The sequence below is a fragment of the Brachypodium distachyon genome, chromosome 1, assembly GCF_000005505.3.
Source record: "Brachypodium distachyon strain Bd21 chromosome 1, Brachypodium_distachyon_v3.0, whole genome shotgun sequence".
NCBI lineage: Eukaryota > Viridiplantae > Streptophyta > Magnoliopsida > Poales > Poaceae > Brachypodium > Brachypodium distachyon.
This window is the reverse complement of record NC_016131.3, coordinates 2,062,207-2,088,613: the sequence shown is the minus strand read 5'-3', so window position 1 is coordinate 2,088,613 and position 26,407 is coordinate 2,062,207. Positions and strand designations below refer to the sequence as shown.

The following is a 26,407-nucleotide window of genomic DNA, read 5'->3' as shown; positions in this document are numbered from 1 at the left end:
ATGTTTTAAGTGGTGCACTGATAAGCATGTGTTTAGACTCGTGAGGATGTGTTGTCTCGTCCGGAATATTGATTACTATGCTTGTCCTTGGAATGAACAATAAAACTTACGCGGAAGCAAGGAAAGAATACACTGATGTTTTCATGATCTTTCTCTCTGTTATTATTCGATCTAGGTTATTCTTTATGTATATTCGATAAAATATATGTTTGCATATGGAGGACATGTTTGCCAACCAAAAAAAAACGACACTAAAAAAATGGTTGACTGATCTAGAAGGAGTAGAAAGTTGAAGCTGGCCTCTTAAAAAAGGGAAGTTGAAGATGGGAGCAAGTAGGTGACACACCTGATAAAATTTATCCTTGAGTAATAAATTTTTAGTAAGGCCTCCAATAATAACATCCACACCTGATTCTAAACCTTCGCGGAAATGAAAATTTAACTCTATTGAAATTATCATTGAGAGTATGTTGCATATCACTATTGAATCCATGCAGATACTAGGAAAAAAAAATCTTTAATCTCATCAATGCACATAGTAAAGATCGAACACGAAGCATCATGAGGAATATCAGAAGTTCTAGTACAATTTTACGTCAATCATATTATTATGAGCATGAATAGGAAAAATATTGCTATGGAAGGATATTTTTTTTTTCAAAGGCGGCGCTCTGATACCCTTTTATACCACAAACTTTTTCCTTTAACTTTCTGGCTTCTTCGTGTCTTCGCCCTTTCTACAGGAACAATAATTGTTTTCTCCACAATAATATCCCAAACAGCATAACTATTAATAAGAACAGTGATGTCAGCAGAATAATTAAAATTCAGGTGAGTTTTCTTCAGCACTGTTCTACTAGTACACCGGAAACCAGCAGTGGTTGTTAAGCATGGGGATTACACAAGTTATCATCGCCAAGCTGCCAAGCTGGCACGTAACCAACGCATCATCTGCTTGCACTTTTCTAAACAAGATAAAGCAGCGTATATGCCCTACACCTGCAGAACGTCCAAAGACAGTGAGCAACAGGATGGCCTTTTATTAGGTCCATCATTCATCGATCCCGAGCTAATCAATCAATCAAGCCAGCAGGGAGTCCCGTTCGTTGTGATAAAAGCTGTTCTAATTGAGCTGCGCAAACAATTACTAACTCTTTAATTAGTACACTACCATGCTACTCCAACTCGTTAACATCAACAAAATAAGCACATGCTAGTACTAACCTGCTAAAACAGCTCATCTAGAACTTGCAAAAATAGATAAGTATACTTGATGGGTAATCTACTAATAGCTGCCGCACTAAACCAAATTTCAGGCTGTGACACGCGTGACGTTGACAGCTGTCGGCTGCACGGCATTGTCCACAAGAACAGGTGCCTAGTTTTGGACCGAGCTTACTTAACACATACTCCTACGTCATCAGCGCATGATGGATTCTTAACGATATCTTGCTCGTTATGCTTTCTGGCTGTAAACTGATTTACAAATCCTAATCTTCTTGTCGCCGTTCAAAAAAGGATCCATTGGGTTTGACCGCGGGCGCAGGAAATTCAGCGAAGACTTCGATAGAAAGAGATTTCAGAAGTCTCGTTTGGGGCACCTGCCTGCCCCCTGTTCAAATCCCCAAATGAAAGAAAAATCAAATCGAATCAAACCAGCGGTAAACAAAAGCTAAAGTAATCGAAATCCGATGCCATTAAACACCTCTGCCTCGCACTGTTAACCCCTTTCTCCTTCCTCCTTTCCTTGCCCAGGCAGCCTAACCACCCACCCTCCCCAACCAAACCCAAACCAGGCAGGCAGCGCGCGGGCGGTCGCGAGACCAGGGCGGCCTCCTCCTCCGCCTAGGCGTCCCCGCGGTCCTCGCTCGCTAGCTGCCGCGGCGCCCTCGCTCCGCCGGGTGGTGGTGGTCTAGCGTCGCCTCGCCTGGGCGCCGATGGATTGGGCGGCGGTGGCGTACACGGCGGCGGCGCTGCTGTGCGCCGCGGCGGCCACCGTCATCACGCTCGGACACATCTACCGCCACCTCCTCCACTACGCCGAGCCCATCTTCCAGCGCTTCATCGTCCGCATCATCTTCATGGTCCCGGTATATGCTCTGTTCCGCGCTCTAGCTCCCCCGCGTCAGATCTGTCGCTGCCCTCGCCGCTATTTCGATTTTATTTTTGTTTGTGCGGAGAATTCGTGGCTACGAGCTGGGAGGAACGAGCTCGTCTCTGCGGATTCGCGAGGGCGGCTCCCGTATTGCGTGATGTAACCCAAGGGACATCCACGTGCACGCATTTGGTGTCGCGGGGATTGTTTCTCGATCATTAGGTGGATTATTTTGCAATCTTATTAGGTTTTGATCGGTCTCCAAGGTAGTTGCGAGGAGAATTTGCGGTGCTAGTGATGCTGTGGTTGGAATTTGAAATACTCTGACGAACATGCTATCGCTGTCTGAGCTCAATGTGGAGTTTGAGAGGAGCCGGAGTGACGCATGCTTTTCCTTCCAGTTTATTCTAGATGTGCAAAGTGATCCCGTTGGATTATTACCTTTTCTTGCTGTGCTGTGTGCTCTGTCCTGAATAGGCAAATCAATTGGTCAAAGAGGCAGAGTTCTGATAGAAACGTCAGGGTGCAACCATGTGGTTATGTTATCTCCCTAGTGAAATTTCTGCTGCTATAACACTGCTCTTATGTGAAACCTTCAGTAGTCTCCATGCAGCTGCAGAAGAACTGTTCGGGCATTATAACCGTTTGTCAGCAGATTATTGCTATTCATGAACCATTTACGGTTTCACCCTAGTACCTAATTGTTTTTGTTTCTTGACCATCTTTTATGTTTGTCAAACTCCAGCGTACTAGCTCTGAAAACAAACATTGTTTTGCAGGTCTATGCAGTGATGTCATTTATTTCCCTTATCCTACCAGATAATGCAATATATTTTACTTCTATTCGAGAAATGTAAGTCATTATCTTGCAATTCAAACTCCTTTGGAACCATTATGTAAATCGATGTGTTCAATTGAGATTATAGTTCAGCTTTTGCTCACCCATTTGGTTGCTTTTCGACTTCTGTAATGCAAACATTCCCTTTTCTGATACCATGTTAAATTTCTATGGATAGGCATATGCGATTTCTGCACATTATAGCATATTCCCGTGATATTCTTATGCTCAATTTTCCTTTCTTGTAATGTTTCAGCTACGATGCTTGGGTCATCTACAATTTCTTTTCACTTTGTTTGGCATGGGTGGGAGGACCTGGTGCTGTGGTAGTAAGCTTGAATGGCCGAACCCTGAAACCATCGTGGTTTCTGATGACTTGCTGTCTGCCAGCTATTCCTCTAGATGGGTGCGTACTTGTCCTTCTGCATAATAAGTGGTTATCATAATTACCTACATTTAGAAGCCATTCCTCGGTAACTTCCTTCAAGAGCTATTTGCCGCAATCATGAAAGTCTAACTGAAATTTTGTGGCACTGAACAGGCGCTTTATACGGAGATGCAAACAAGGATGCTTGCAGTTTGTGATTCTTAAACCTATTTTGGTTGTTATTACCTTCATACTTTACGCTAAAGGAAAATATGAAGACGGAAACTTCAGCGTCAACCAATCCTATTTATACATTACTATTATATACACAATCTCATACTCGATGGCCCTGTATGCTCTTGCATTGTTCTATGCGGCATGCAGAGATCTACTTCGGCCATACAATCCTGTCCCGAAGTTCATCATAATCAAATCAGTCGTGTTTCTCACATACTGGCAGGTAAATCTAGAACAGCGATTCATATTTTTCCCTCTTCATAAGTATGATATGGAACCTCTACTCAAGTAAATCTAGAGCTATGTTATCTGTATCCATTGTGGTCTTGTAAGCAATTCTGATGGCATAGGGAGTTTTGTCCATGCAATAATTTGAATTTTGCGTTGTAGGGCGTCCTGGTTTTCCTTGCTGCCAAGTCTCGATTTATCAAGAATGCTGAAAAGGCTGCTGATCTCCAGAACTATGTGCTGTGTGTTGAGATGCTCATAGCAGCCATTGGGCACCTATTTGCCTTTCCCTACAAGGAGTATGCAGGCGCCAATGCTCGCCCTTCTGGCGGTTTCAGGGGAAGCCTTCTTCATGCTTTAAAATTCAATGATTTCTACCATGATACTGTTCACCAGGTAACCAGGATCTTACACATCCATGTCAGCTCAATCTTTCAGTTCTTTCCCAGTGGTGTTGTACTGTCTATTTCCCAATCGAACAGGCTGCATTCTCGTGCAACTGCAGCTTGCCTGTTTCTGAATCTAACCAGCTCCATTCTCATGCAGTTTGCTCCTACCTATAACGAATATGTGCTCTACAACCACAATGAGGGAGACAATGCACAAACGAAGTATACTTCAGGGAGCACCGTGCCAAGTGGAAGGGACGTAGAGTTGGCTGGTATCACCGTGGTGACATCAAATAGTCCAGTGACATCAAATGTATCATCCAACCAGGCAGATCAGGAAGAGACAATGACCACTCCAATCAGGAACAAGGTCGACCCGCCTGGAGGACTATATGACCTCACGGACCTACTCGACGTGGACTTGTCTAACTACCCAGCGAAGGTTCCTGCAATCTCTGATGTAAGAAAACAATGACAAAGTGTGATGGCCTATGTCTAGGGTGGCGATCGGGGAATCGTGATTGTCATTTGGTCATAGTAATGCTGTAAAAATGTGTCCGCGTGTATTACTTGTTTCTAGTTCCAATCTTTCCCCATTGGAGGGGTTTATTCTTGCATCAGTGCAGTGTCTGGCTGTCCCACGGTCTCTCACCTTACTTTTTACTAACTGTACAATGTTGTGAGCTGAAGGTGGATTGAGGTGACCAATAAGACCACACGGGTACCGTGCTACTCTTTCCGTTCCATAATTTTTGTCGAAATATTACATGTATCTAGACACTTTTTAGGAATAAATACATCCATATTTAGATAGATTTGAGACAAGAATTATGGAACGGAGGGAGTATTAGTTTACTGATAGAAATCTTGGGGATTCACTGTTGTTTCCAATTAGAACTGAGTACAACAAAGTATTACATTTTTCTGAGGCCTCAGGCAAGGTCAGAACTTTGTTCACGTGCAACTGTGGTTCGCCGACGGCTACAATCAGTAACTATACAAAGAAGATAAACAGGAGCACTTTGATTTTGCTATACAAAAAAAATGATAAACAGATAGATTGTATAAATTCCTTTGAAATAAGCTAAATGGCTCACAAACACTCTTCCTAAACCTCCAAAATTCCAAATTAAACTTCACTCATGGTTACACATTTCAAAGGCTGGCTAAAAACCCAGATTATTCAGTGCTATCATTTACACTTATCAGTGGAGATTTAAGAATTTATGCGAAGAAAGATCATCCGCCGCGCCGCCCTGCTTCAGCATTATGCTTGGTTTCAGCAGCAGTCTTCTCCTTTGATTGCACCTCTTTATCATCCTTATCGGCATCTTCAACCTGGGAATCTGTCATGGAATCCAACAGTGAGCTCTCAGAAGTGATGGCGCCAGAGCAAGCTTCACCGTCCTCTCCATGGAAGAACCTAGCGAGGGAGAGGGCATTGTAAGTAGAGCTCGCTTTCTTAAGGCCCTCTATCGCTTTCATTGCTGCTAGTGTGCTTTGGTACACTTTTGCGGTTTCCAAGTCACAAGATTGTCCTGGGCCATGAGTAGACACATTATTGTGAGGTTGCAGCTTTGAGGAGGAACCAGACTCGAGTACTTCTTCTTCGACCGGGAAAAGGAGTTCAAGATTAGCCTCACATTCTCGAACAAGCCTTGTTAAGGGTTCAGTGGTGAAAAATGGTTCGTGGCGAGCACGTTGAGTGAAAGGTAGGCTGAGCAATCCGCCTGTTCTTTTGTCATACTTCTTCAGTATTTTCACAAGTCCTGCATGCAGAGTCAGGAAATTAGACACAAAACATACTATTGGGAGAACACCGCACGTTGGTCGATTTGGTTTCATCTGCGCACCAGCAAAATTTAGGGAGCTGTAGGTCTGCAGAAGTATCATTTCCCCGTGGATAAGCACAAAATCTCTGCGTATCTCTAACATCTCTTCAGTGAACTCAATCTTGGATGTAAAAGCATCATTCTTCTTAGCTTTGACTCGCTCAATCCTCTCCTTGAGCACCTAAAGACAAGCAAACTCACAACCAAATATGAAATAAAATGATATATGACAACTACCTAGTTCCTAGGGCCTGACCCATATAAACAACAAACAAGAAATGCCAACAATGGATAATAATATTCACAGACTGTAGGGTTTCAAAACAGAAAGGAAATCTCTCCCCAAATGCTGATTGAAGAACATATCTAGAATGTCGCTTCATGTTGTGAGGATAACGTTCCTCTCAACACCTCACATATTCATTAGCTCTAGCAACCTACAAACATATATGAGCGCTCAACAACAGACTGTCTGTCACTTAAGGATGGAAACTAAGTAAGATTACAAGGACATACGAGAACTGAAGCCTACAGAAATTATTTAGGCAGGTCATCATTCAGTATAGGTAAGCTCAGAAGTATGGGAGGAAATCTAACTACACCCTCAGATGATAAACATTCTCTTGCTCAACCAACTGTGTTTCAATGCTCCAGACTCCAGAGAGGGTACATGTACAATATATGACTATTGTGCTAATCCAAGTGCTGTTTCAGTTTTGTTTCTCGATTAACTAGATTTACTTGAACAGAGTTTGCTACTCACCAGTTCACAACATTTATGCAGACCCGGCCTTGTAATGAACCTAATAAACAATAGTTTACACTTACGCTGCTACTTCTGTGTATATAAAGTTCAGAAAACATGAAATACGCCATCATAACACAAATAGCGAACTATCATCTTTGCATCCTTAGTATCTTAAAAGATATTGAACAATAGTCATTATCATGATGCAACATTAAATGGAGCATTTCCGGTGGCAAGCTTTACATTTTTCGTTATTTTGTGAACTGAACCATTGAACATGTCTGGGTTATTGGTTAAAGGTGACAAAATGACAGGCGCATGGCTGAAGCCTTAACGTGCCTAATTCGAGTTGATCATGTTCATCAAGCTTATGCATAATGCTAACATTTTCAGACCACCACATAAAGGGAGAGTACCTGTGCAGAATTAAATTCAGTGTAGATATAATTATACAGAGACGGCCCCTATCATACACAAAGGGAACATATCCACCTAACTTATTTAATATTAGGATCAGAAAAGACGCATATTACAATCGAGTGGCCAATTACTCCAAATCGAACCAAAGCACGGTGTAATGACGCATCACTGCCGTAGTTAGTTCAACTGAAAATGTCGATAGGCATCCTAGGCTCCAGAGATCACACACGAGCAATTTGTACTCACGATTCAACCGTTCCCCAGAACAGAAATCAGCCACGATCCAAATCCCGGCCGGTCCAGGAACCCCTAAACTTCGTTCCACGCGCGCGGATTGACGCGGGTATCGCGACGGAGACAAGGAGAAGGGGGCAGAGCGGTAGTTTACCTGGAGGCGGATGACGTACCACTCCTCCCTCTCCATGTAGAAGTCGTTGAGCTTGTGGAGCTCGACGTCGAGGATCCTGGCGAACCAGTTCCCCAGGGCGACATCGTCCCCGTATCCGAATCCCGCGGCGGCGGGGGCGGGAGGAGGAGGGGGAGGGGCAGGGTGGTCGGCGTCGGGGGGCAGGGTCTTGATGAGCTTCTTGAGGGCCTTGTATGCGAGGTACTTGTCCTTCCAGTCCGGCAGCGTCCCCTCCAGGTGGTTCCGGAAATCCTTGCCGAACTTCATGGATTGGATTCGAGGGGAATGAATGAATGAATGAATGGATTAGGGAGGGGAATGAATGCCTTGGCTGCGATGGCGAGAGGAAGAAGATGGCCAGGGGCCCAGGGCAGGCAGGGAGTGGATGATTGGGCGTTGGGTCCCTGTCCGGTGGGGCCGGACTCGGCGCCTAGTGGGACCCGTTCTTCCTCGTTGTCTCTTCCCGTTTTGGCTCCTGTCGCCGCTCGCCCGTTTCGTCCTTATCAATGGTGATGATGATGGCTTTGGATGTCGTGAGATCCCCGTAATATTATCTTAGAACGAAAGCTTACTCGCCTAAGTTCCGCAACGAAGGACATCGTTTGGTAGTATTGCAGAAGATGTGGAGAAAAAGAAAATAAAAGTGAACGAGAGTGTGATGTCGCGGATTGAAGAAAAGTTCAGCTAATAACAAGGGATTGCAAAAAGAAAATCCTATAAGAAAAAAACTCGTAACATAAATTTCACCTGTCCAGAAAAACGTGTTACTCCCTCCGTTATTAAATACAATATGTTTTAGATTAGTTTTACCGAATTCCTTAAACTTTGACTGAGTTTATAGAAAAAAATTAGAGTAAATTTCACAAACCACGCATATTGGAGCAGATTTCTCACGGAGACACCACTTTTGCTGATTTGTCCGAAAAATTACACATTTCCAGTCACGATGTAACGACAAGCCCAAGATTGAATTAGGTTTGGGGGACATGATTTTTAGAATGTATGGAGAATAATTTAGTATCACGATCAACCGTAAATTAAGAGATACTAAAAATCTAGACCCCGCATCAAAAAGTTACAAAACCTTCAATTCAGCAACTGTTCCAACAATAAGATTGTTCTCTCATATCTTCAAGTTCGGCAAGTCCTAACTATATGAAGCGACGACACGTCCAAAGGAAGCGAGAGGAACACATCTACTGTCTCCAAAGCCGGCGACGGTGCAAAGGCCGGGGCACTGGAGTACGCAAAGCGTAGGTTATTTGAATTTGAATTTTGTTTTGTCTTGAGTCAAGGATTTGATTTTTTTTTTTTTTGCGGGTAGTCAAGGATTTGAATCTGATGCCGTATTTTGGTTTTTTTTTATGCCGTATTTTGGTTCATGCAGTCCATCGCGTACCTCGAAAGCCCAGCGAACATTCTGCTTTGTCCAGCCCAGCTCGCTCGTCCGCAGTGGGCTTCCGACCAAGAAAGAAGCAGACAGCCCGGCCGAGTAGGAATCCCCGCTCCCCGGCAGCAGCTGGCAGCTGCCCAGGCGAACAGTGATCCCATTCCACCCATGGAGACGGCCTTCTTCTCCGCCTCCTCCCTCTTCCACGCCGACGACGACAGCGACGACGGCGGCGGCAGCCGAGGTAAACCCACCTTATTCCACCTCCCAGGTTCCCACCATGTGCTCCTGATGGCCTCCTAATTTCTGTTTCTCTTGGCTGTGAACTTTGATTGAAGATGAGATGCAGGCGGGCACCGAGGGGGAGAAGGAGGAGCAGCAGCAGGCGTTGGAGTACGAGGAGAGGTTCCACAAGTTCCCCGGCATGGTAAATACCCAGTAATAGGACAACTTGGATTTTTATTGCAAAGCTATTGTTCTAGTCAGCCTCTGGTCTCTGAAGAAACAGATCGACTAGGAAACGACGCGTACTGTTTCTGTCATTGGTAGATTTTGGATGCACGCTTTACCTCACGAGTAGAGCTGGAATCTTCATGTTAGATTCCTGATCAGTGATTCCATTTCCAGATATCTCATTAGTGATTCCATTTCCAGATGTCTGATTAGTATGCTTTGGAAGACTGCATGTTTAGCATCTGAAACTGCAGATGAGTACCTGTACCTTTTTTTTTTTTGGATAAGAGATGAGTACCTGTACTCTTGAGTCTTGACTAGTTAAGTTAGCATGACCATTGACCAGTGATAGTGTCCTGGTGGTCAGGGTTTATTACTTGGTAATTTGGGGACATTTCTTTTTTGTCTAGGGAAATCAGGTTTTTCTTTGGATGATTATTGGCCTTTGCATTTTCTGTAAATTACATTCCGTGTACCACAAAGTAGTTTATTCTGTTATTTGTATCGGAACTGAAATGAAGAACAAGAGCATATAACCGCTACTTAGTTTTAGCCTAAGATCCTAGCAATATGCCTTTTCAAAACTCAATGCACTGAGTGTTATGGAGTTTGGTGTTCCACATTTCAAAGTCCAAATGTTTGTGATTCTGTGACACATGCTTCCTCCATGTCACAAATGTCGTTTTGGACACATTGGTGCTCCATGCTTACCTCTTTGACATCAATTTCTAGGGGAATACACTTATTCATAGAAAGGAATGTATGTAGAAAAATACATTTCATGATGGATCTAATATCATCAATGCACTTGCCTAAATTGGTAGTTCAAATACATTTCATGATGGATCTAATACTGTTGATATTCTAAATGTAAGCGAAGTCTGAACATATTATGCTTCTCATTTCTTCACTTCAATGAAAAATAATAATGTGCAGGAACTCAGCATAAGAGAATTTTCATGCCATCAATTAAATGCCAATTTACTATGGCCTGGGACATTCTTCTTTGCTGAATGGTTGGTCAAGAATCCATCTATTATAGTTGGTCAACGAATCCTGGAATTAGGGAGGTACGAAAGCTATGTTTTGCCATGTGAACTGTAGTTTACTAGTTTTTTTTCCTTTCTGTTAATAAAAGTTTATCTAGTGCGTGTTCTGTTTGTCATTGATGACCAGTAGGCTATTTATGTAACATCTTATACTATTTTCCATTATACCGTTGAGACGAGCAGTGTGAATTAAGCTGTCTAGTTACCTATACTTCTTATCATTTTAAGAAATAAAAAATGTTTGCAGTTCATTTGTTGAACCACATGGTAAAATCTCTTTGTAAGGCTCAGTATGATGATTTTATTGTGTCTTAGTGGAACAGGAGCTTTAGCTATTTTCATGCGGAAGTCTTTTGGAGTGGATATCACAACTTCTGATTATGATGATAAGGAAATCGAAGAAAATATAGCTCACAATTGCGGAGTTAATAATTTGGATGCTTTACCTCATATCCGACGTAAGAAAACTATCTCCCTGTATCAATTATTGTAAATTGAAGAGGAAAACAATTTTCTGATATTTTTCTTGAACTTAGACACGTGGGGAGATCCATTTCCAATTCCCAGGCCCAATTGGAATATTGTTATTGCCAGTGATATTCTACTATGTAAGTGCATATCTTATTCTCTGTGAATCATATTTTACTACAATTGCAGTCTGCTAATACAATGCACCTTGTGGCTTCTAGATGTCAAACAGTACCCAAACCTAATAACGACACTATCCTTTCTTCTGAAAGAATCAGAGGATAACAGCCAAGGAGCTGGCTGTACAAACATTACAACCAAATCAGGTACTTCTTGAATATTTCTTTTTACAACTAGTGCAATAGCAATATAAGAATGTCTTGGACTCAAATGTTTCCATAATCCCATTGGCAGGAATACAAGTGGTTGCTAGGTACCCCATGTTTCTGATGAGCTGGCGCAGGAGGATTGGCAAAGACCAGTCACTTTTCTTTGAAGGATGCGAGAAAGCAGGCCTCGAAGTGCAACATCTGGGTGATCTTGTGTACCTCATCAACAACAAGAACTGAGTGTTGAGGAGCTTCTGGCTTAAACGGCGGCATTGAACTGGCTGAATCTTTGTTTACACCAGGACAAGAAAGGAAACATAAGAACTCTTGAGTACAATTTGTATGGTTCGGTTTCCCCTATACATCGTTTTCGTCAAGAATGTATTGCGCAATTTTTTTACCGGAAAATTGCAAAATCGTGAGATTATAAGGCAAACAAAGTAAGAACTTCAGAAGTGTTTCGAAGGCAAATGTTTGTTGCTTGTGATGCGATCAATGTTACTTTATGCAGCTGCCTTGCGAAATTGGATTTGCTGATTCAAAAAACTTGCTCAATTTAACTCTGAAGATTTAGAGGTCAGGGGACGTGGGCGAGAGACAGGAGGATCCATCCATTATTTGACGAACAGCCCATCCAGGAAAGTGGGCCACTTGGGCCGTGGCTGCAGTCTTGTCCGTTAATTCATCGGGGTTGGCCACATTGACGGATTGATGGATCGTGGCTTGTGAACGAAGTCTCCCTGCCTATAACTTGACGGGCCGGGACGTGCGCCGGCCTTCGATTCTAGCTCCCGCGCCAAATTAACCCTAAACCTCTCGGCTCTCACATTTTTCGTCGTGTCACCCGCTCGACGCCTCTGCTCGATCAAGATCAAGATCGGCCGATCGGGAGCACGCGAATCGACGACGACGACGGCCGTGCTGCCGGGGTGCTCCTTTAGCCCGACGGAGATCGAGCTCACGGACGTCTACCTCCGCCGCAAGATCGCCGGTGGCCACGACTTCCCCGTCGAAGCAGCTGGCTTCTTCCACGACGCCGACGTGTACTCCGACGAGCCAGAGAAGCTGGTGCAACCCTTCTTGCCGCGCCAGGCACCGGCACAGGGGACAAGTCGCCGCCGGCCTGGTACTTCTTCAGCCCCGCGCGCTACGCCGGCCTGGTACTTCTTCAGCCCCGCGCGCTACGCCGGCAAGAAGAAGAGCTCCGGGAGGAGGTCGCGCACGATCGACGGCGACGGCTCCAAGAACTGGCACTCGGAGAAGATGGCGCAGCCGGTGGAGGGAGGGAGCGCCGTGGGAGGCTGCGTGCAGAAGCTGTCGTACATGGTGAAGAACGAGGCGTCGGGGAAGAGCGAGAGGGCGGGGTGGATCATGGCGGAGTACGGCATCTCGCCGGAGCATGGAGGCGGCCACCTCGTGCTCTGCAAGGTCTACCCTTCCACAGTTCCACTTATTCACACAAGATGACGGCTGCCGAAGATTCTCATGGCAGCCGACGAGGTCATCTACGGCTTCAGCAGCGTGGACCCGGGCTTCTCTCCGGAGATGCTGGAGAGGCTCTTGAGCGAGTAGGCTCTCGGCCCGTGTAGCTAGCTTCTTCAATCAGTCCATGTCTTCTCTAGTTTCATGTAACGGAAAAGTTCCTTTTGTTGTTAGCAACAATGTGGCTGTAGTGTTTTTTTAGCTTCAAGAAAATGATGTTGCCGGACAGATGTACTAGTTGCAACAATTGCACATATTGTTTTAGGAAACATATATGGCATACTGATCCCAACATATCTTGTACCGCATACCCTGTAACTTAGTAGAAACTAGTTACGATGCATGATATTTAGTTACTATGAAATGAAACCATTTCAAACGTTTTCCAGGCAGAGAGCCGGCAATAGTAAAACAGAGTACATGAACCAACAATTGCTATTTCTTAAATTGAAATTTCTCTCTCGAGTGATCACCGACTTATACAACCCCCTTCAATACAGTCTGAATCAACGATCGATATAGAAACATTATTAGAGAGCCAATTCATAGGTTCTCTGAAAATTTAAACACCTTTGCTTCTGTACATTATGCTGCAATATAGACATATAGTACACCCAAATCAACTGAGTTGTACATTGTCCATAGCTCAAGACTTCTGAATTGTTCGCCCCTTTGGATTTAGGTAATTCTCCCTCCGTCCCATATTAAGTGACTCAAATTTGTCCAAATATGGATATATCTATACCCAAAAAGTGTCTAGATACATGTAATAGAATGGCACTTAATATGGGACGGAGTGAGTATCAATCACAGCAAATCCAGGCAAGCAACATCTTCTGTTCAACTCTTCAGAAAAAAAATACTAATCTGACTGATGTGAGTGCATAACAGGTTGCACGCTATCTTTGCAAGTTTTGAGAAATTCCTTTGGGCAAAAATGAATTGTTATGTCCCAGACAGAACATATACAAAATACAAATGCTGATTGCAAACAACATATGTCTTGGATAGCCTCAGCCTGCCTCTAAGAATTAGAAATCTACCCGAACCCTTACAAACATTTTTTTTTCAACACAGAACTGCGGCAAGAGCAGACAAAACAAGTCTTACAGAAAACAGAGTATCGTTTTCTTGCAATTGACGAAACATGCACATGACAGCTATCAAACGTTTATCAAATGATCACTGAGCTTACAACGAAGAGAGTCTGAATCATCCCAATACGGAGCATCCTTCCACACGAACCCTTAGGAGATTAATCCCTACTCTGCAGCTTGAGACGCCATCTTGAGACCATGTCTTCAGCAGTATTCACTTCTTTGAGGTGCCTTAATTCTTGTCAGAGTTCAGTTTGGACCCTGAATACAATACCATGGAAAAAAACCATAAACTCCTGATGGAAATGTGAAAAGCTACCTTATGCAAGTACACTATTTAGGCAGGAAACTGCAAGAGAATAAAAGAATGAAGCCAGTCCTTTGTAGATCTATGTGTATATATTTTTTTAATCGGCATTGCTATTTGAAATGTAGAGGAAAGGGATACAAAAATATACATATATAGATTTAGAAGGAAATAGCTGACATATGCACCAGTCAGCGTTTAAATATACTAAACCCATAACACAAGCTTTTTATGAGCAACGAAAGAAACATTTTTATGAGTATATTATAAAACTGAACAAGAACTATTAGCAAACTAACATTGATTAAATGTTCCTATGGAATGATTGTGAGAATTCAAAAGGCCAAACGGCAAGCAGTTCCTTCCAAATCCCAAATGAGACTATCAGTTTGCATATGCAGGAGTACAAGGCCATTTTTTGTGTGCACATAAGACTGTCTGGGGCGGCAGTGGTCAGTGGCACGTTAAAACTGTGGGCTCACCTGATACCACAACTTCCTCCAGAGACTAATCATACAAGTGAAATTTCATACAAAAATGTGGAGAACACTGCAAACTTCAGAGAAAATCATGTATTCACCACAGAGTGATATAATCCTGGCATCGCCATGGATCCAGGAAAGGGACAATGATATACAATACCTTCTTCAGAATCACCTTTCTCCGAAGGTGAAGCAGCATCCATAATATTGCTACCAGAGATCTTTGAGTTCCCAGCATCATCTTTGCTGCTTGTACCCATCACTGATTCTTCATTTGATACACTCCTGGAAACATCAACCAAAGGATCATTCTCTTGAGCCTCATATAGTAAGGCACATTCATATTTGTCGAACGTGCTAGCACATTGTGGAGCAACTTTTCCATAACCTGGAACCCTAAGTGACAACAGGGGAGTATGTTTTCCAGTGTTTCGTTGTTAAAAAAAAGCTACAACACAAGGTAATGGAAGTTACTGTAATCTGAGATAGAATAGCACAACTACAATAATTCCATCAACCCTCTTGATGATGACACAAGGTGCTAACTATGTTCTGTTAACTGCCTTTTCTGACAACCGGTTAGTGCTTCCACAGAATCTCAAACACGGTTCTGAAGTATCATACAAATAAACTGAACAACAATGATACAATTTCCAGCTAGCCAGTATGGGAGAGGCATATAACATTTCTCAAAAAAGGCTAAGACCTATAGTTCCGGTAATTGCACTTTGATTTTGTGATCATCGCAATACACACATCATGAAAAAAGATGCCAGGTCCTAACTCTGAAATATAGATATGGGATGACACTAATGCTAATTGGACTCACCGAATCCCTCACATAACAAAGTCGTGCTTGCCGCCAAACACATCAAACCTAAACACAACACTCAGTAACCACCTCGCATTAGAAGTCATATCCCAAACTAAAAACCTCAAAGGCTTTTCCTAAAAAAAACCTCAAAGGCTCAAATCAACAATAGCAGCTGATCCAAAAGGAAACTGAACTAATCAGACGTTCTTTTTCCCCACAATCCATCAGTAAGTACATCCTGGAGCAGGAGAGCTGTTCAAAAGCATATCCCTAACCTGGTCTTGAGGTCGTGGTTGATGAAGGAGTGATCAAAGTCCCCCTCCTTGACAGCATTGGTCCCCTTACCGAACAGCTGATGAGCTCGCTCTACTGTTTTCTCCTCCTTCACTCCCCCTTCCTCACCACCTGCTTCCTCACTAAGGTTCAACAACCGCAGAGGAGTGTAGAAGCTGACAACTGGAACCAAACACCAGAAGTGATGGTCGCACACCTTCTTCGCCCGCTCCGACTGTAACTCGATTGTGAAGACTCCATCATCCGTGGTCACGAAAATGACATTTGCTACCTCGGCAAAGAACAACACACGCTTTGATAGTGAACTCAGAGGCAGAGCACCATTTGGTAGCAAATTGCCCAAGTAGATGACCCGACTCAGTACCCATTGTCCATCAGTGTCGTCGTCATCACTCTCCTGCCATGACCACAATTTGAGTTGTTGTGGATCAGAGACTTTACAAACTCCCAGTCCACCGTCCTCTGCCACCATGAGGCTAAATGTATCCGTGTAGGGGTCTGGTGACTCCAATCGAGCCAGGGCATGACTGTCCAAGTCATATTCCAAGATATCGGATCCGTCAGCCATGAAGTAGAACAGAGACCTCCAAACGAGCACGCTGGACCTGTATGGAGAAGAAAAACAGACGGCCCGGTTGAGTATCCTGGTCACCTCGCCCCACGTGCCCGTCTCCGACGAATAAACGCTCGCCGACGTGAAAAACTTGGCCTCATCGTTGTCATCGACCGCGAAGACGAAGACCACGCGAAAGGGACCCCCAATGCAGTTGTAGTGGCTGCAGCCCTCCACTGGGCAGAACACGGCCGCGGTCGGGCAGAGGTTCTCGAACGCCGCGGGCACAGGTACGCGGTGCTGGGCGCCCGTGATTGGCTCCCAGATGAGGAGCTCCCTAGCAACCTGGTAGTGGATGAGGAATAGGGCGCGGCCATGGCGGCAATCGACGACCACCTCCCAGCTGGGGTGATCGTCCGGGGCGGCGAGGGGGAAGGCTGAGGCGGTGCTGTGGACGAAGCGCGGGATGTCCTCGTCGTCCCTGTTGTGGAGGAAGCCGAGCGCGGGGGGTGTGCGGTGGAGCTCGTGGAGGCGTTGGCGGAAAAAGGGGTCGGAAACGGCGCGGTACAAGCGCCTGCTGACGAGGGAGGCGCGGAGGAGGCACGATGGTTCATCGAGCGGGAAACGGAGGAATATCTCCACGATGAGCTCGTCGGGGAGCTCCTGCGGCGAGTCGCGGCGGCGTGGCGGCGGCGCCATGGCTGGAACTCGCTGGGTTTGGTTGCGTGTGGGCGAGGGACGAGGTGGAATGGTTCGGCTCAACCAGGTTGAGGTGGAGGTTGCGTTGTGGTTATGGAACCGGTGGACGGAATGATTCAGAGCTCTCTCAATTTTCCTCTCCTGCTTTTATATTACAGTAACTCTCAAACAATCACTGCAGTACATCGTTAGCCTTTTGCAGGTAAAATATACGGAGTAGATTTGAGGATACTTCCTCCGATTCATAATAAGTGTCTAGATTTAGATTTAGTACAAAGTTGGTAGTCTCTCCGGCCGAAATTACTTGTCGAAATATTACATGTATCTAGACACTTTTTACACATAGGTACATTCGTATTTGGACAAATTTGTGACAAGTAATACTGATCGGAAGGAGTACAAACATATGCTGCCATATTCGATTTGAGAGGACAATTAGTGCTCACACGTAGTAGATGATAGGCAATGTATCCGGTGAAAACAAACGCGGAGAGTTCATCTAAAAAATATATGTGTTAGAGAAATGATGTTATATATGTGTAAAATTTCATATACAAACTCAATTGTCGGTTAGCTAAAGCCTATATCTTTTGCGCATTGAGTTTCTCTTATTTCACAAATTACACTCCTCCACTCAGCGTTATTATCTGACTCTCGACCACGTCCCCTTATTTTCTCTCTGACTCATAAAATTTAATAATTGTTTGAAATATATTTAAAAACAAGCATGAATAAAATTTGACATTCTGATCAAATCCAGATTTCTTAAACCACTTAGAATATTGTTTGAACTTTTTCCAGAACAACGGAGCATTGACGAAGACACAGCTTGACGAGCCAGCGGCCGGCGAGGTCATCTACAGCTTGCCCTGCCCGGACTTCTCGCCGGAGATGCTGAGGAAGTGCATGGACGACACGATGCCGTGGCCATCGCTTACATCGCTATCACTGCTCTTGAGCACGTCGATCTATGTCTTCTGTAGTTTCGTGATCCACCACAATGTAAAAGCAGAGTTCTTTTTTTGTTAGCAACAATGTGACGTGACTGCAGTGTCTTGTAGCTTCAAAGAACTTATGTTGCCGAAGAGCTGTGCTAGTTACAAGGATTGAAAGTATTGGTTCATAAACATATTCGTTTTTACTTATCCCAACATAATTTTTTGTGTCTTAGAAAATACTCTTCGAAATAAGTGACGTGGATTTGTATAAGAATTTATATAAATCTATGTCATTTATTTGGAAACGGAGGGATCCATATTAATTGTCGAAATATTACATGTATTTAGACGCTTTTTAGTCGTATATATACATCCATATTTGGACAAATTTGAGACAATCAGAATGAGTATCTCTCGAAGTTAGAATTGTCTCTCGAGTGATCACCGACTTATACTCTTCGGAAAAAAAGGATCACCAACTTATACAACCCCTTTCAATACAGTCTGAATCACCGATATACGAAACATTATTAGAGAGCCCAATTCATAGGTTCCCTGAAACTTTAAACACCTTTCCTTCTGTAGATTATGCTGCAATATAGTACACCCAAATCAACTGAATTTAGCTATGTTCTTTTCTCTCTCTACGGATGAAGTGTTATGGAGTTGTACATTGTCTATAGCTCAAGACTTCTGAGTTGCTCGCCCCTTTGGATTTAGGTAATATCAATCACAGCAAATTCATCTCTCTTTTAAAAAATTACAGCAAACTCATACAGGATCAGGGCTAACCATATTCCAGGTATGCGCTGTAATGGGCGGTACATTACCACAGTTTGTGTGGTGGATGAACAAAGTGACTTCATTTCAAACATTTTTCAGGCACAGAGTCGGCAATAGTAGAAATCCTGCTCCCTTCTCACAGAGCAACAGAGAAAAACAGTGTGCCTGAACCAACAACTGCTATTTCTCATCGTTAAATTTGTCTCTCGAGCTATCACCGACTTACACAGCATCTTTCATTACAGTCTGAATCACCATTTATCATGTAGCAGTTGCAATCAATTTGTTCAGAGCTATAGGACACTAATCTCCATTCTGCAGCTCTGCACCATAGAGTTGTGTCTGACGCTAGTGGAAACAGCCACCCGATGTCTTCAGAAGCCACACGTCAACGGAAAGACACTACCTGAAGCAGCATTAACTTCTGTAAAACATGACTGCTGAAAAATAAATAATGTACTAAAAGCTCCCTCCGATCCTAAATTCTTGTCATTGTTAAGTACACTATCTGACTATCTACACGGCTGATCGCAACAGAAAAAATGAAGCTGGTGCTTCTTAGATCCCTATATATTTTATATGGCATTGCTATTTAGACAGCAATTTTTTTTTTTGCAACATCATCTACTATCTATATTGTAAAATTAATAAGAAATATTAGCAAAACAGCATCGATGATCTACTACGGAACAATGATGAGAATTCAAGAGAATCAGCAATCTAGATCCATATATATTCAAGAGAATCAGCTATTTAGCACCGCCACAGGTATGGGGAAATGGACAATGGTTTACAGTACCTTCTCCAGAATCACTTTTCTCCAAAGGTGGAGCAACATCCTCAACATTGCTACCAGAGATCGTTGAGTTCCCAGCATCATCTTTGCTGGTTGTACCCTTCACTAATTCTTCATTTGGTGCATTGTTGGAAACATCACCCAGAGCATGGTTCACCTCCTGAGCTTTGTGGAGCAAGGCATGTCCATAATTGCCGAATGTGCTAGCACAAGCTGGAGCAACTTCCCCGTAACATCGAATCCTAGGTGAAAACAAATGCATAAATTTGCAATGTACCATTGTGAAGGATATAGTTTACGGCATGAAAGCTGCTGTAATCTGAGATACAACAACACAGGTACAACTATTCCATCAACCATTTTGATCGGACGAGGTGCAAACTATGTTATATTGAGTGCCTTTTCTAACAACTGGCTGGTGTTTGCACAGGCACAATTCTGAAGTATACCATACAAATAAACTGCACGACTCCGAGACATTTGCAATTAGCCGGTACCTACTGGAGACATACAACATTCCCCAAATAGGATAACACTTATTACTCCAGTAATTACACTTTGATTTGATGCTCATCGAATACACACATCATGGAAAAAGATGCCAGGTCCTAACTCCCAAATATGGCTATGGACTAACACTAATGCTAGTTGGACTCGCTGAATCCCTCAAACACCAACGTGCATAGCCGTGCTTGTCGCGGAACACAACACTCAGTAACCACCTTGGCTTCAGAAGTCATCTACTCCCTCCGATCTATAACAAGTGTCTTGAATTTAGTACAAACTTATACTAACTTTGTACTAAATCCAAAACACTTATTATGGATCAGAGGGAGTACCAAACTACAAACCAAAGATCTTTTTTCCTGCATTCCATCAGTAAGCACGTCACCCAGTAGGAGAGTCATTCGGGACAAGAGGTCCTAACCTGGTCTCAAGGTCGACGGGGTGGCTGATGTCAACATTGACAAAGTCCCCTTCCTCGGAAGTATCGAACAGCTGCAGCACATGCTCTGCTACTTTGTGCCGCTCCCCTGCCCTGTCCTCACCAAGGTTCGATGCCCGCGGGGCAGAGTGCTCAACTCGGGGCACAGGAGTGTAGAAGCTGACAATTGGAATCAAATTACAGAACCTATTCTTATGGCACACCTGCTTCACCCGCTCCGAATGTAACTCAACTGTGAAAAGGCCAGCAAGCGTGATGATGAAAATGACATTTGCTCCCTCGGCAAAGCCCAACACAAGCACTGAGATTGATGAGTCTTCTGGATTGATGAGAGCAGCACTTGGTAGCAACTTGTCCAAGTAGATTACCCGAGTCAGAACCCACCGTGCATCAGTGCCGCCACTCTCCTCCCTTGACCACAATTTGAGTTCTAGATCCAAGCATTCACTAACCCCCAGTCCACCGTCCTTCGTCAGCATGAGGTTCCATCTCTCAAAGATGTGGGAGTATGGTGTAGGGATGTCGGGGTATGGTGTTTTCAACACAGCCAGCGCGTGCCTGGCCATGTCATACTCCAGGATAACCCCTCCGTCCGACATGAAGTAGAGCAGAGATCTCCCGACGAGCACGCTGGAAACGTCTGTATAGTTGCCGAGCTGATCAATCGAGGTCAGCTCGCCCCACGTGCCTGTCTCCGATGAGTATACGCCCGCCGACGTGAGATACTCCGCGTGGTCAGTGTCCTCCTCGAAGGTGACGGAGAAGACGAAGACAACGCCGAAAGGACCCCCGAGGCAGTCTCGGTGGTTGCACCCGTCCGCTGAGCAGAACACAGCCGCGGTCGGGGTCCTCCACTCAAACTCCGCGTCCGGGAAGTAGTCCTTGAACGCCGCGCTCGGGAAGTCGCTCAGGAACGCCCCGGGCACTGCTATGCGCCACTGGCTGCCCGTGGTTGGCTCCCATACAAGGAGTTCCAGAGTATCCGGGACCGGGACCTCGGAGTTGGAGAGGAATAGGGCGCGGCCGTGGCGGCAATCCAGGGCCCGCCAGGAGAGGAGGTCCGGGGCGACGAGGGAGAAGGGCGAGGCGGTGGTGGAGATGAAGCGTGGGATGGATGCATCCTTCCAGTTGTGGAGGACGCCGAGCACGGGGGGTGTCCCGTGGAGATCGTGGAGGCGGCGGCGGAATCCAGGGTCAGAGACGGTGTGGCTCCAGCCCTTGCTGACGAGGGAGGCGCGGAGGAGGCACGATGGTTCGTCGGGCGGGAGACGGAGGAGGATCTCCTCGATGAGCTCGTCGGGGAGGGTCGGCGGCGAGTGGCGGCGGCGTGCCATGGCGGTGGTGGTCGCTGGGTGCGGGTTTGGTCTGGGTCTGCGAAGAGAACAGAACGGTTGGGCTCAACCAGGTCGAGGTTGGATTGGACTTGGTTATTATTGCGCGACTTTGTTACTGTGCCGTATGAGCTTTTGTGCATTTTTTTTTTCTTGTTTAGAATTTTTCTCGTCAAACATTTGAGTTCAATTTGAGGCGATATGTAATCCCCAGAGAAGGGGTGATATGTATGTTAAATTGGCGAGCACATGATGGAAAATGAGAAGAAACTAAGGAGGCATATTCAGCGTTTTTGTTACCGATTACCGTCGGGCAACGGCATTTACCGAGTCTCACGCTGAATGTATTTTCCGAGCAAAAATTGCTGAACATTTTGAAAAAATATTATTTAAATGCTTAACAAGGGGTAGAGCATTCAAAACGTAGCTATTTGTTGCATGAAAATTTTAAATCCAATTTTTTTATTTAGATTTGCCTGAAAACCATTCGGTAAACGTAAGGCTGCTCGGTAGCCAAAACCTTGATCCTATTCAATCCTGGTTCCACTACAATTAGGAAACTTTGAAACAAGCCCCGTCAAGTTCCACGATTTGATACAATCCATGCATCGATTATCATCTCGATATCAAAAACATTTTTTAATTATCGTTACACGGAAACATAAGAATTCCGAGTATGACTTGTATGGTTTTGTTTCCGGTAAACATCGTTTTTGCTGACTGCTTGATTGCTAGCACATTGTGGAGCAACTTTTTCATAAACTAGATGATGTCACGCACGTTGTTGCATAATTTTTTATTTAACATACGTGAGTGAAATTGAGTAGCAACGAAAGATTATTTAAAATTTAAAACATATAATGAAATTGTATGATAGATATAATTTTTGGCGGGGATAGCTCGTATGATAGATTTTTGGTGGGAATAGATTGATGGAAAGTAGCATGCATGTGTGTGAAAAAAAATGTGAGTTTTCCACTACATAAGTGTGAACATTAATGATGTGATGATGTGGCATGCTTGCATGTTGAGAGAATTCAAATAGTGGGGTTCTTCTACTTAGATATAGCAATTATGTGATGATGTGGCATGCTTGCATGTTGAGCAAATTCAAATAGTGGGGTTCTCCTACTTAGATATAGAAGATGTCCAGTATCAATTTTTATAAAGTTGACCCCACTGTTTTCATTAAATGTTTGCAAGATGCACATGCAGCATGTCCATGTCACCACCTTATGGCCTAACGTCGGAAAAAATATCCCGTTCCCACCCCATCCCATGCATCATTTCCAGTTCTCTGTTCGTCCGTCGCGGCTCGATCAGCGCCGACCGGTGCCCTCCTCTCGCCGGCGGAACGGCGCCGCTCTCCTCTGGCCATCGGATAAGTCCCGCCGACGGGCCAATGGAATGTGGGCCTAACACATATAAATTGGGATAGATAAAAAGCATCATCGATACAAAATAATAATTAAGGAAAAATCTATTAAATATTTTTTCCAACATCTAAAATAAAAAATAAAATCTATTAAATATTTTTTCCAACATCTAAAATAAAAAATTGCCACGCAAATTGAAATGCAGCAAAAAAAACACATACATGTACAAAATCACCAGAAATGTAGAAAAAAAACCATATATGTTACATGTGCAAGCTCAATACTTTGGTATTGCACACAATGTTAATAGAATAAAATAAATCAACAATGTACACAAATTAGCAATTTTCACACCTCAGACACACAGAAAACACCCGCCTGACCAGCTACAGGCATGGCATGAAAATTCCAGTGTCAAGATAACTGGCTCAATAAGCCTGATAAAGTTCTGAAGATTAACCGAAAACACTTGAAACAAACAGTTGACAGCCAGGGCCTAAAGCCAACACGAAAGCACCACTCTGCAATGCAATTACGCAACCATATATCAAGCTCCAACTCGAACTTCGATTAAAGAGCAGATTGAGAACATTACAGAAGCAGGATCATGCAGCATTTCTGTGATTGGCGCCCAGAGGAGGAGTTAATTCTTCCGTATCCAGTCCCGAACTCAACTCGGGCAGCGGCCGTGGCGGCAATCGATCGACGGCCTGTTCGTTAAGTGGGATATAACTTGTGAGGCAAGTCTGTCCAGTCCCGAGCTCAACTCGGGCAACCATCCTTCATATAACGTCATTGCCACACGGCCGGGGATCTCCACACGCGCACGCTGCAATCCGCCCATTAATCCTAGCTAAACAGCGCGAAAGCAGTTCTCGACGCCGGCCGGCGGCAGAGATCAAGAAGATCGCGATCCGGCGAGCGCACGATCGACGACGACGATGGCAGCCGCGGATGATGGTCTCGCCCTGCCGCCTGGGTACAGCTTCTGTCCGGCGGACAAGGAGCTCACCGACATCTACCTCCACGGCAAGATCAGCGCCAGCCAGGAATTCGCCGCAAGATTCGAGGCTCGCTTCTTCCACGACGCCGACGTGTACTCCGCCGAGCCCGAGAAGCTGGTGCGGCCCTTCTCGCCCGCGCCAGGCACCGGCACAAGCGACAAGTCGCCGCCGGTCTGGTACTTCTTCAGCCCCGTGCGCTACGCCAGCAAGAAGAAGAAGTCCGGGAGGAGGTCGCGCACGATCGACGGCGGTGCCGGCAAGAAGTGGCACACGGAGGAATCGCAGCAGCCGCTGAAGGACGGAGGGAGCGCCTTCGGTGGCTACGTGCAGAGGTTCTCCTACGTCGTCAAGAACAAGGCCAAGGCCAAGGCGCCGTCGTCGGGGAAGAAAGAGGAAGACGAGAAGAAGAGGGCTGGGTGGATCATGATGGAGTACGGCATCTCGCCGGAGCATGGAGGCGACAGCCTCGTGCTCTGCAAGGTCTACCCTTCCACTTATTCACACAAGACGGCTGCCGAAGATTCTCCCGCCATCAACTTGAGGAAGAGGAAGGCGGCGCCCGGCGACCACCCGGAGGCTCCTACAACCAACGTGCGGCCGCGGATTGAAAGTGAAACCTACTACGGTGACCTGGACGCCAACTACGACATGGCCGACGATGGCAACATGTACCCGATCACGAGATGGGTTACTTCGGAGCAAGCGGACGCTTACCTGCCCATCGTCTACGAGCAAGGAACGGATGGCTTCGGAATCGCCGACTGTACCAGCTTTGATCCTGCACCATCTTTCAGGTTCTGGCAGACGGAGGTCTCCGGTGGCGATCTGGCCACGACGCCATATGCACCAGCAGCTCAGCCGGAGGAAGACGCTGCAGAGATCATCACGGGCCAAGACCAGAACAGCGTCATCGATCATCAGCCCTTCAGCTTCTGGCAGGAAATGGAACAAGAATTCGAGGCCTCCTATCCCATTTCCAACAGCGTGATGGTGGATGGCTCAGGAGGCGATCTGGGCACCACGACATGTCAGCCGGAGGAAGACGCTGCGGGGCTCGTGCAGACCATCTCCGACCAAGACCAGAACAACTACGGAGCACTGACGACGACGCAGCTTGACGAACCAGCGGCCGACGAGGTCATCTACGGCTTGCCCTGCCCGGACTTCTCGCCGGAGATGCTGAGGAAGTGCATGGACGAGACGACGCAGTGGCCATCGCCTACATCGCTATCACTGCTCTTGAGCACGTAGATCTATGTCTTCTGTAGCTTCGTGATCCACCACAATGTAAAGGAAAAGTTCCTTTTTTTGGTTAGCAACAATGTAGCTGTAGTATCTTGTAGCTACAGAAAATTTATGTTGCCGATGATATGTACTAGTTGCAACAATTGCAAATATTGGTTGAGAAACATATATGATGTCTCGTGCTTATCCCAACATATGTTTTACCGAATAGCCTGTATCTTAGTATTTAGTTACTATGAAATGAAATCAATTTTCAAACATTTTTCAGGCACAGAGCCGGCAATAGTAGAAATACCACCCCCTTCTCAACAGTCAACAGAAGCAGAGAAAAGCAGAGTATACATCTACCAACGATCGCTACTTCTCAAAGTTAAAATTGTTTCTCGAGTGATCACCGACTTACACAACCTCTCGTTCATTACAGTCTGAATAACCGATTATCATGTACTACGTAGCAGTTACAATCAATTTGCTCAGAGTTATAGGGCACTAATCTCCACTCTGCAGCTCGCCAGCTCTGCACCATAGAGCTGTACTGCTTGTGTCTGACGCTTGTAAACAGCCTCTCGGCCATGTCTTCAGAAGCGAGAAGACACCACCTGAAGCAGCATTCGCTTCTCTAAAACATGGCTGCTGAAAAAAAAAATGTAGTAAAAGCTTCCTTATGCAAGTACACTATCTACACAGCTAATTGCAACATAAACAAAAAATGAAGCTGGTGCTTCTTACATCCATATATATATCTTCAGACAGCATTTTTTCAGCAATATCATCTACTATCTGAATTGTAAAACTGAATCAGAAATGTTAGCAAAACTACACTGACTGATTGATCTACTAAGGAGTGATGATGAGAATTCAAAGGAATCAGCTATGTAGATCCATACATATTTAAGACGGCCTTGCTCTTTAGCACCGCCGCAGGTTTGGGGAAGTGGACAATGTTTTACAGTACCTTCTCCAGAATCACCTTTCTCCAAAAGTGGAGCAGCATCGTCATAAGTATCTGTA

At 44.9% G+C, this 26,407-nt stretch overlaps 5 protein-coding genes across 6 annotated transcripts; 2 read left to right on the top strand and 3 right to left on the bottom strand.

Annotated features, from left to right (window-relative positions):
• Positions 1-1,742: 1,742 nt before the first annotated feature.
• LOC100825079 (transmembrane protein 184A) lies at positions 1,743-4,840 on the top strand. Its single transcript, XM_003563233.4, has 6 exons — positions 1,743-2,090; positions 2,875-2,948; positions 3,190-3,339; positions 3,475-3,760; positions 3,928-4,161; positions 4,312-4,840. The coding sequence occupies exons 1-6, from the start codon at positions 1,938-1,940 to the stop codon at positions 4,627-4,629; spliced, it is 1,215 nt and encodes a 404-aa protein (XP_003563281.1). The 5' UTR covers positions 1,743-1,937; the 3' UTR covers positions 4,630-4,840.
• A 309-nt stretch (positions 4,841-5,149) lies between these two features.
• Positions 5,150-7,906, bottom strand: LOC100829071 (SPX domain-containing protein 4). The gene is made up of 3 exons (XM_003563246.4): positions 7,543-7,906; positions 6,008-6,167; positions 5,150-5,923 (listed from the first exon to the last, which is right to left on the bottom strand). The coding sequence occupies exons 1-3, from the start codon at positions 7,825-7,827 to the stop codon at positions 5,394-5,396; spliced, it is 975 nt and encodes a 324-aa protein (XP_003563294.1). The 5' UTR covers positions 7,828-7,906; the 3' UTR covers positions 5,150-5,393.
• Positions 7,907-9,048: 1,142 nt separating this feature from the next.
• LOC100844150 (methyltransferase-like protein 23) lies at positions 9,049-11,736 on the top strand. The gene is made up of 7 exons (XM_003563210.4): positions 9,049-9,194; positions 9,289-9,377; positions 10,340-10,473; positions 10,768-10,910; positions 10,989-11,060; positions 11,142-11,246; positions 11,335-11,736. Exons 1-7 carry the CDS (start codon positions 9,119-9,121, stop codon positions 11,487-11,489), a joined length of 774 nt encoding a protein of 257 aa, XP_003563258.1. The 5' UTR covers positions 9,049-9,118; the 3' UTR covers positions 11,490-11,736.
• Positions 11,737-13,582: 1,846 nt separating this feature from the next.
• Positions 13,583-17,085, bottom strand: LOC100830360. Of its 2 annotated transcripts, XR_002961787.1 has the most exons (4): positions 15,707-17,085; positions 15,447-15,494; positions 14,778-14,902; positions 14,072-14,089 (listed from the first exon to the last, which is right to left on the bottom strand). XR_002961787.1 is itself a non-coding variant. In XM_010229082.3 (3 exons), exons 1-3 carry the CDS (start codon positions 16,975-16,977, stop codon positions 14,061-14,063), a joined length of 1,425 nt encoding a protein of 474 aa, XP_010227384.1. In that variant the 5' UTR covers positions 16,978-17,076; the 3' UTR covers positions 13,583-14,060. The 2 variants fall into 2 exon arrangements, 1 of the variants encoding a protein (XP_010227384.1); XM_010229082.3 differs by lacking the exon at positions 15,447-15,494 and having other exon boundaries at positions 13,583-14,089; positions 15,707-17,076.
• Positions 17,086-18,630: 1,545 nt separating this feature from the next.
• Positions 18,631-21,831, bottom strand: LOC100830053. Its single transcript, XM_010231123.3, has 3 exons — positions 20,423-21,831; positions 19,498-19,736; positions 18,631-19,104 (listed from the first exon to the last, which is right to left on the bottom strand). The coding sequence occupies exons 1-3, from the start codon at positions 21,772-21,774 to the stop codon at positions 19,073-19,075; spliced, it is 1,623 nt and encodes a 540-aa protein (XP_010229425.1). The 5' UTR covers positions 21,775-21,831; the 3' UTR covers positions 18,631-19,072.
• Between the last annotated feature and the right edge of the window lie 4,576 nt (positions 21,832-26,407).